Source organism: Cinclus cinclus, chromosome 1 (genome assembly GCF_963662255.1).
Source record: "Cinclus cinclus chromosome 1, bCinCin1.1, whole genome shotgun sequence".
Classification (NCBI taxonomy): domain Eukaryota; kingdom Metazoa; phylum Chordata; class Aves; order Passeriformes; family Cinclidae; genus Cinclus; species Cinclus cinclus.
Window position 1 is genome coordinate 2,684,299 of NC_085046.1, and position 10,229 is coordinate 2,694,527.

Sequence of the window (10,229 nt, forward strand, 5' to 3'; positions counted from 1 at the left end):
GACCTCCCAAATGAGGGATAATTTCCTATTTCAAACTTGGATGAAATCATGAAAAAAAATATACCCTAGATAAATTCTTTTTCTCCCACAATTCTTGTAAGCTAAATGCAATTTAATTTTGCTTCTGAACCCAGGATAATTTTTAGAATTCACAACCTTCTGTGCCAAGGCACTGCACGATTTAAGTGTCCACTGACAGAAAAATTACATCCTTTTCTGAATTCCCTTTGAACCTGCTCATTGCTGGTTTCACTAGGAATTGCTCAGTTCTTTTACAAAGACAGAAATATTCACAGCCTAACCACAATATCCCTTTCCCTGGGGAGAAAACCCATAAAATCCTCTTTATTATCCTTCCTCAGGCATCTTTGTTTCAAGCTGAAGTGTCCCAGCCTATTTAGTAGCTTCCAGCATGGAAACAGCCTGCTATCATTTCTCCCTTGTATCTTTGGTGGGTTTGATTCTGCTCCATCCTGCCCTGGGCTTGCAGAGTAGGGTTTTACTCTGTATTTTCTCTGACAGATTGGGTTTGACTGGGGTTAGCTTGGCTCTGATGTTTCACTAAATGCAACCTCCCTCTCTTCCCTGGAAAAGTCACTGCTGTGCCCTCCTGTCCCCAGTCCCACTCATACTCCAGCATCCTTTGGGCATCTCTCCTTCCTTCCCCCAGCTCCATCTCATCACCTTTTTTATTTGCATCACCACTGAGAGTCTGCTCTGCAGCAACCCCATCCCCTCGGAGCTTGCCCTTCCAGCTTTCCCCAGCTTTGTGTTTAATTTGGACATTTTTTGCCTGCTGTGCTGCCTGCTCTCTCTGCAGCACTGCAGGCAGGAGGAGACAGAGAAGCCAAGCAGCTGAAGGAAAAAGCCACAATCCTGCCAGAGCATGTGGCCCCTGACACGGTGACATTTCCTTCCCACCACTGATGAGCTCCTTTGCTCATCGCTCACCGAGGGATTTGCAGCTCCAATTCAGCAGAAAAGGGATTGGGCAGTCGCAGAAAGCAAAAAGGATCCCAAAATTCAGGATAAGTGAAAAGAGTTTGTTTTGGACTTTGCCTCTGTGGCAAGTCTGCGATTTCATTTTTCCCACAAGCTGGACTTGATCATCTCAAAGGTCTTTTCCAGCCTTAACAGCTCCAGGATTCTATAACAAGAACACCATTAATTACTATAAAACCTGGTTTACACTTCTGCAAGTAGAAGCTGTCCTAGCACTCAACAGGAATATATAAAAAATAATTTTCTTCCCAAATGTTTGCAGGAATTTGACTCAAAGACATATGAAGGAAACCTCACTTTAAAGCCCCAGGCTGAATTATTCTTATCAGCATGAAGGAAATCACCAGTGACTGTTGCTGGAAGGTGGTTTTTAGGTGTGAAAATACTATGAGATTTTCCATCAACAACATCTATTCGGAAACAATTTTGTTTTTTAAAACAAGTTTGTAATCTTTCGGCCTTTTTTTAACCAACAAATGAAACAAACACGTGACTTTTTAAATCCCTCCTTTTCATAAATCAAATTTGTGAGCTGAGCTCTTCTGCCCAACTCCAGAACATGTAAACTGAAAGAAAAGATCCAAGATTTAGGATGAAGGTTTACACAGGGTGTTGCCAAAAACATGACTTATCTCCTCAGCAGCCTCTGAACAAGATTCCCAGTGCTCTGACACACAGCATGTTTAAAGGATTTATTCCAGGGTTTCCTCACTCAAATCCCTCTGCTCTTCCAGGAGTTATAGGCAATTTGATTTATAGAGAATCAGACTTTGAATTTAGGTTCCTTCCTAGATGGTTTTTCCCATATTGGCATCTCCAGGAGATGTGGCACAACCCCTAGGAATGCTGTTTCCAGCATCACCTATGGTATGTGCAATATCCCCCAATCTACATATCCTAGGTGAAAAGGGTAAGTACCATCATGGACACAGTCAATATTAACAGAAAAAAACAAAAAGTAAAGATGAGAAAGGAGAGATTTTTTAACCAGAAATCTCACAGGATGTGAGAAGGACAAACACAAGCTGCTGTCAGAGACAAAACCTCTGCATAGATGGGTTAATCTGAGCCATTGTCCACAGCTTTGAAAATACTTGGAGTTTATTTTCCATTGGTGTGCAGCAATGGCACTTTCTCCTTATTTCTATAACCTTTGCACAGCTAAGGCTGTGTGCATTTATCTATTATCCCATTTTTTATTATCCCATCATATTAAAAACAAAAAACCAAAAAAACAACAAACAAACAAACAAACAAACAAACAAACAAACAAAACCTCTGCTGACATTTAAAAGTGTGACACATTCTCCAAACTACAATGTCTTCTCCAACACAAATTTATGTCCACTAAGTGCCTGCTAATCCTGACAAGCCCTGGGACAGCTGTTCCCAAGTCAAACAAACCCTGCTGCTTTTTAGAAAGCTTCCAGCCAGGAGTCAGCAGCAGGCAAAACCAAAGCAAAGCCTCCACCCCTGAAGTGTTTTAAGGCAGAACACAGATGTTGGAATGTCTTCATATCTGTGGAAAGGTGAGGTCAAGGCAAAAATCAGTTCTTAGCTCCACAGGGAGGAGTGATGAGGTGCTGTGGGTCTGTGCTGGAATTTCATCCTGGTTCTGGCAGGTGTTTGGCACTTAAGGTGAGTGGGTGGGTTCAGACAAGCAACTGTGGGACCACTGTTGGAAACATGGAATTGTTGAGGTTGGAAAAATATTTAAAAGCCCCTGAGGTCAAGAGTTAACCCAGAGCCAACATGTTCACCACTAAGTCACCTCCCCAAAAGTCAACTGGGAATTAGCAGTGCTCACTGGAGGGGTGGGCAGTGGATCATGGAGCAAGGAAGGACAGGAAAAGAACCATTTTTAGGGAAAATTTTGGTGATCACTGCTTCCACAGGAAGAAACTCCTGATCTGGAAGAACAGCACTGACTTCAGGCTGGATGAGAGCAGCCAAAGCCTGGGGTTGGTTCTCAGGGCTCAGGCTGGGTTTATCACTGTGACAACACTGCTCCCTCCTCGTGTTTCAGGGGCAAGATTTCACAGCAGAGACTGCAGAGGTTCTCTTCTGAAAATAATAATAATAATAAAAAAGAAAAAGATATATTTCTTTATTTTGAGTTTCCAGGGAGCCGGTTCCACCCCTGCAAGAGCTGCAGCATGAAGATGTTTGGGAAGAGTCCCAGAGAGGTGAGGGAAGAACATTTGGAAGGACCTGTCCTACTGTATATCATGGCCATGGCCAAAGAAAAGGGAGAAAAAATCCTGTTAAATAAAAAGGAGCTTGACTTTGGTACTGATCCTACATAAGAGTCTGGGGTTTAAGGTCTTGATGTCCCGTGGCTGAATTTTCTGCTGTTGAAGGAGAGGCTATACTGTCAGGGAATGGAGGGGACTGATGTCATATCTGGGAGTTGCCCGGTGTTGCTGGTAAGAGCAAGAATGAAGCTAAGAAGCCCTTGGTATCACCTAGGCTGGAGTAATAGGAAAAAAAGTAAATTAAAAATCAATAAAAGAGAACACGGCAAAAAAGTCCAGCAGGTCCTTCTGCCTTTAGAGAAACCATCAAGATCAAACACACTTTTGGCTGAGCTGAAGTGTTTTTCTTTTGAGTATGCTGGTAGAAGTTTGATTTAGGGTTTGATTTAGCAGACCAACAGCTGCCATTTAACGCCATTCCTGCTATCCCAGAATTTTTTGAGAGGTTGATGGATATGGTACAAGGCTTATGAGAGCTCTACACAGCTCTGAAATGACAGAATCACAGAATCTTTGAGGTTGGGAAAGATCCATAACGTTGCTAAAATCAACCACCAACCCAGCCCCACCACGTTCCCCGCTGATGCACGTCCTCAAGTGCCACATCCAGTTTTCCCCCACCTTACTTTGGGCACTTTCTGAAGTTCTTGAGCTGGATCAGACACATGGTGCCTGCTCCAGCACCTGGAGAGCTGCTGAGAGCAGGATTGTCCCACAAATCCCACTGACACCTCGTCTGCCCCAGGAGGGCTTATGCAACTGGGAGGTGAGAATTCACTTGAACTTTTCCAAGCAAGGAACTATTAATTATTTCTTATCTTGCTGCACTATAAACAGATGGTGATGAATAAACAGGCTCCTAATTTAAACTTCATCAATGTTTTTTTCCATCTCGATTTTTAATTTCCATATGTTCACTGCTTCTCCTCCCATCAAACTTACTTTGACTTCTTCAGGGGGAACTGACAGAGACCCCCCCACCCCCTCTCCAGGCTCCAAACTTTTTTTTCCAAGCCAGTCCCCACTATGGAACAGCAAAATCAATATTCAGAGTTTAAACAGCATGGGTCGTTTCCCACCTGGAATTTTTTTTTTTTCATGTGACAATGGTGATGATGAGCTTGCAGAACTCATTTCTATCTCACAAGTGTGAAGCATGTGCGAGTTAAGCATTGGGAGAGGGAATGGCATTATTTTCTTCCCCATGTTTTCCATTTTTCAGACTTTTTATTGGATTTATTCTGTTCCCAAGACTAACAGCGCTAGAGAGGAAACAAAAAAGTGCAGTGTTGAAGGACTGGGGGTATCAGGCCAGGTTAGACAGGGCTTGGAGCAACCTTGGGTAGTGGAAGGTATCCCTGCCCATGGCAGGGGGCATTGGGTGGGCTTTAAGGTCCCTTTCAACCCAAACCCTTCCAAGCTCCTGTGATTCCATGAAGGCTGTGCTTCCTGTGCAGCTCTTGGTCTCCAGAGCTGCTCATCCCACCCAGACACGAGTCATGGCTCCTTATTCAACTGTTATCCCTAAATAACTCTCCTGCTTCTGAAAGAGTATCTGATTGCAGAGCAAATTAATTAGCAATAATGGGATAAACAGATAATGAGCTGAGCCAGCCAACCTAGATCTGATTGATTTTCCTGCCCCTTTAACAAAGAGAGAGCTACTTTTTTATTTATTTATTATCATTTCATTTGCGTGCTCCAGTTTAAGCTGAGCTGTTTGTAAATTACAGCCATGGAGAAGCGAAGCTTTCTCAAAAACAAACCCAGAAATATTCCTGTGTGCTCCGGGACCATGACATAAAAGAGGCAAGTGAAAGTCAGCAGGAAGCAGTGCAGTGGTGATTCCTGCCTTTCAGCCTTTGGGAGCTCAGCGACACCTCACAGAGAGGGATCTGCCTCTGTCTGTGAACTTGGGAAGCAAAGCCCTTTATCCCAATCCTTGGGAGAGCTTCCCTGCTGCTGCATTCCCAGCTGAGCAGTCACTGTGGTGCACACATATGTCCAAGCTGGAAAAGCCCAGTTTTCACTGAGGCTGGGCTTGCATTCCTCACTTCTGGAATACAGAATCGTGGAATAGTTTGCGTTGAAAGGGACCTCTAAAGGTCATCTTGCCCAACCCTGCTGCCATGATTTCACCTCATCTGGCCAAATCCCCTCCAAGTCAGGGAACACCAGCATGGAGATTATCTGTGAAATGTGTTTTTTTCCTACACACCTGAGCTGCTCACTCAGATTCCCCTCATTTTAAAGATTTTGACAACAGGCAAGACAATCTGAGAAGGATTCATCACATCCTGAAAGAGCTGCCTACACCTGGCCAGGACACACCAGAGATACCCAAAAACAAGTGAAAATCCCTTGCCAAAAGTCATTCCCACACCGTGGCTGCCCCATGTGAGTCTGGTCTCTGCCTATTCCTGATTTTAAAGAATCCAGTCCTGTGCTGAATCACATGTGTCATTTGATGGCTTTGCTAGTTATTTCAGCACTGAGTCAAAGAGCACCAGGGCAGAGGAGTGCAAGGCCAGTCCTGCTCACCAAATCCAGCCCTGTGCTGCAACACAGCTGCATCCCACACACCCTTCCAGAAACTTGGCAAGCTCTGCCACAAAACCCATAAAACTCCTTCCTGCAGACCTGCAGAGAGGCGGTTGGGTGTCCTCTGATGGTTAAAAACTTCCTTAGAAGCCCAGACTTTGATCTCTCTGCCGTTTGGTTCTCCTCTGTAAACACTGCCAGCTTCAACTGTTTTTCCCTGTGGATTTCCCCCTCACTGCATCCTCTGCAGTCTTTCCTGAGCTGGAAAATGAACTAAACAAACTTCTCTTCCTCAGAGTTAGGTAATATTTAGTGAGCCCTGGGCTGTAGAACCACAGAATCATCAGGGTTGGAAGAGACCTTTAAAATTATCGAGTCCAATTGTCAAACCTCCTCAAATACGGGTAAATCCACAGATAATGAATCAGAGGGAATAGAGGGATTCCCATGGATCATCTCCTTCCAAACCCCTGCCATGGGCAGGGACACCTTCCATTATCCCAGCCTGCTCCAAGCCCTGCCCAACCTGGTCTTGGACACTTCCAGGGATGGAAGAAATTTAATCTGAAAAGAAACCTGGATTTCACGCATGTTCAGCCCCTGTGAGGAAGGGGTGGGTGTTTGAACACACAAAAAAAAAAGAGGGTGAAGAGGTATGTTATTGTTTATCAGTGGAAATCTACCTGCTTAACCTGAGCCAGTGATCAACCTCAGCACCACCATCAAGGGCTCTTAACAAGTGACTAATCTGTGTGACACATGGAATTACAGCTGTGATTAAGCCCCTCTGATCAATACAATTGATAATGGCTCCTAAACAAAGCTTTCCTTCCAGAATGTACTGAGACACTGTGTTTATTTCCACTCATTTGATTAAAAGGGTAACGAATCTCTCCTTAAGCCTCAAGTGACTTTCTTGTTCCTGAAAAGGCAACACAACTACCTGGCCATAAATCAAAGTTTTACACTGCAAATCACAGGAAGCCTCGATTGCTTTCCATCCTCCTGCTCTGGGGGATGGAACTGGGTTTAAATCATGTTTTTCCTCAGAGTTTTACTTGGATTTTCTCTTTCCACTCAGATGAAGCAGTCACCATCATCATAAGCAGATCTCACATCATCACCTTCAGGAGATTTCTCTGCAGCAAAAATTCCCCCTCACCTCCAACCGTCAAAGTTCAAAGTTTGGTTTTACAGCTCAGCCACATTTATTGAGTTATGGATCCTCACACCAGAAAAACATCTTTGACCTGCTTGTGTTCACATGCTGAGAATGCTCTGAAGGGGAAACACATCCTGGGCCAGCACTTGGAAATCTTCTGTTCACACAGCACACAACAGAGCTCTCCATACTCATCCACAGTCACACACTTGAAAGCCAACAATTTTGTTTTTTTCTCTTGCCTCCAGGGCAGTGGTGAGTGTCTGGATAATAAAATCAGGTATTGAGCTCCTAAATACCTGCTGATGTTTTGGGGTAAATGGATGCCAACTGCTTTCCACAGAGGAAGGGACCTCAAAATCGTCTCATTCCAATCCCCTTCCATGGACAGGGACATCTTCCATGTCCCAGATTGGTTCAAGTCACATCCAACTTGGCCTTGGACACTTCCAGGGACCCAGGGGCAGCCACAGCTTCTCTGGGAATCCATGCCAAGCCCTCCCCACCTTCACAGGGAACAATTTCTTCCAAATACCTCATCTCAGCCTGCCCTCTTTCAGTCTGAAGCCATCCCCCCTTGTCCTCTCACTCCAGTTCCAGTACTGTCCCCATGGAAAAAAAACATTTTACTATGCCCAAAACTGCAATTTCTGAATTAGTCCAATCAATCAGTAATGACTGGTATAAATGCAGATTTATCCCAGCCCAATGTTTCAGCATTCCATCAGGAAAAAAAATAACAACCCTCCAAAGGATTTCTATATATTTGCTTTGGGCATTAATGACTTGCAGTATGGCTGTGTGTCTTTACTTCAAGATTGGGAAAAATACTTGCATTGGTTTAGTTCTGTTGTTGCAGGAAAAAAAAAAAAAACAAACAAAAATAAAAAAAGCTGTTTGGGATTAAATTTTCCAGTGAGAAAAATCATTGTGGCAAAGCAGAAAAAAATATTATCACTTAAACTATTTATTCTTCTCCTTTTAATGTACTGTATTTAATTGAATTTCTTTAAATATCCATGAAAATGAAATGAAGCATTTAGCTGGCTTTTAGAAGAAGGTTTTTATCCACCCTGGGTTCTCCTTTTACTGGATTCCAGCAGAACATTGCTTCAAAAGTTTCCATTTAATTGTACAGGGACACTTGAAACAGCTTCCAAACCAAGGACAGCCATCCCTTAGTAGATAAAAGTAGAGGCCAAAAGCCTTCCTGGCATCCAGTGAAGCTCCTCCTGGGATCAGTTTGTCCCAGGGTTCTGTTCCATCAGAACAGTCCTTCAGTCTGTGGCCTGGTTGCAAACATTGCTGAGCTCCAGAGAGTTTCCTCTTCCACTTCTCCCTCTTTTGGCAGGAGGGATACGAATCTCAAGCAGGGTTTGAGATTCATCTTCCCAGCCCTTTTCCCAGCAAAATGATCCCTTCTTTTTGGATCCTGGGAGTCTAACATGGGTCCTTACACATCTTTTGCTGACAGACACAGGACTAGTAACTTGAGAGAGGCATTTGGAGGGGGAAAGATTCAACTGGATGCCTTAACTTGGGATTCTGACAGCTCTGCTGCAGGACAGGGTGGGATGGGATGGGATGGGATGGGATGGGATGGGATGGGATGGGATGGGATGGGATGGGATGGGATGGGATGGGATGGGATGGGATGGGATGGGATGGGACAGCACCAAACCCTTCCTCCTTTCCTGATCATCGAAGCAGGAAGAGGGTTAAGGAACAAGGAGAGGATCTCAGCTGCCTGTCCCAACTCCAGAAATTCTTCACAGCCTTGGAGCACCCTCTGCTTCACAATGAGGACAGGAGAAGTTTGAGCATAAGGGAGGGAGGGCACTTCAATCAAAGGAGATGGTCACACTGACTTCTCTTGAAGTAATCCAAGGCCTGGAAAAACTTCAAGCTTTCAGTTCCCAAGGAAAAATTGGTAAAATTCCAGTTCAGAGAGGTGGACAACTGTGATTAATCCCACTGAAACACCTCAAGGTTAGGCTTTCCCAACCAGGAGGCTGCAAGGGAGCCTGCAGAGCTGCTGGAACTCCTGGCTGACTGAACTGTGCTTTGGAAGCACCTATTTGTCTCCCTCCTGAAGAGCAGCTGGAGGAATCCTTGCTCCAGCAGCAGAAGGGCTGGGACACGGCCTGGGCAAGGCAGCTGTGGGGCTGGGGGACGGGGGTCTGCTGGCCTGGGAAGGATGGGAACGTTGCCATACCTGAGGTCTGGTTGTCCCAGGTCAGCTCTGCCAGGCACTGGCTGCGCTCCTCCTCGATCTCCTGCATGATGCTGCACTCTGGCCTCGTGCTGGACGCCTGCAGGGAGGGCACAGAAGGAGACAGTGAGCAAAGCCCATCCTCAGGGAGGCATTCCTGGGGATTCATGGCCTCCTGGAGCAGGCTGGAGCTCTCCAGGACCATTGCACAGATGTGCACCCAGCCTGATTTTATGTTTCTTCAGCATTTCCCTCCATTTCCTTAGAAAACCCCACAACCTATTTTTTTTTTCTCTCTTTTTTTTTTTGATGATCGGGAGCAATTCTCCTGCTTTATGCTCTGGAAGCCCTGCCTGGCTAGCCAGCACCACCAGCTATGTAGGGCAGGAAGACAGCAGCTTTAATATTCATGCCAGGAGCTGTGGGATCTGAGCTTCATGGTCTAATCCCTGTCTCCTGGCTCTCACGATAATTCAAAGCACAACAAACCCCAAATCAAATAAGGAGAGAATCCCTGATGCACATTAGAAGAGCAAGGAGCTAAAAAAGCAGGAAATTCTCAGTGACCAGACTTTTCCTCTGGAGTGGTTTCTCCTCAGTCAGCCCTGATCAAATTGTGTCTTTAATACAACAGTGGCCACGAATGTACAGGTAATTAACTGTGGTCTCATAACGTGCAATTAATGAGCTGCCTCAATCCTAAAATGTGGATGTGGTGATTTTTACTCCAAAAAAAAAAAAAAAGGAGCTGGGAGCTCACACATATCTCAGTGTCCCCTTGTCACCAGCGTGCTCTCAGCTTGGAGAGGACACCTTGACCATTGCTTTGGCCAGAAACTGAGGCTGCTCCAAACCCCACCTCTTCTAAAGGGACTGGAAAGGGAGTTCAGCAGGCAGAAAACTTGTCAGAAATCCAGCTGCAAAGAGGTGGAGAGAAGGGAAAGATGTCAAGAGATCCAAGCCTTGGCTTGGCTTTATCCTGTCACTGTTAAATGTAATGTGGGAAAAAACATCAGTGGGGTGAACTTCAGGAAAAGCTCACGAGGACACAGGAGAA

The 10,229-nt window shown here is 45.0% G+C and overlaps 1 protein-coding gene across 2 annotated transcripts in view; it reads right to left on the reverse strand.

Moving 5' to 3' along the window:
* Positions 1–10,024, reverse strand: part of VIPR1 (vasoactive intestinal peptide receptor 1) — a 58,562-nt gene extending 48,538 nt beyond the window's left edge. For both annotated transcript variants that reach the window (XM_062493389.1, XM_062493380.1), the window contains exon 1: positions 9,176–10,024. In XM_062493389.1, coding sequence (XP_062349373.1) covers positions 9,176–9,377 — 202 coding nt within the window. In that variant the 5' untranslated portion in view covers positions 9,378–10,024. The remainder of the gene's footprint in view (positions 1–9,175) is intronic.
* Between the last annotated feature and the right edge of the window lie 205 nt (positions 10,025–10,229).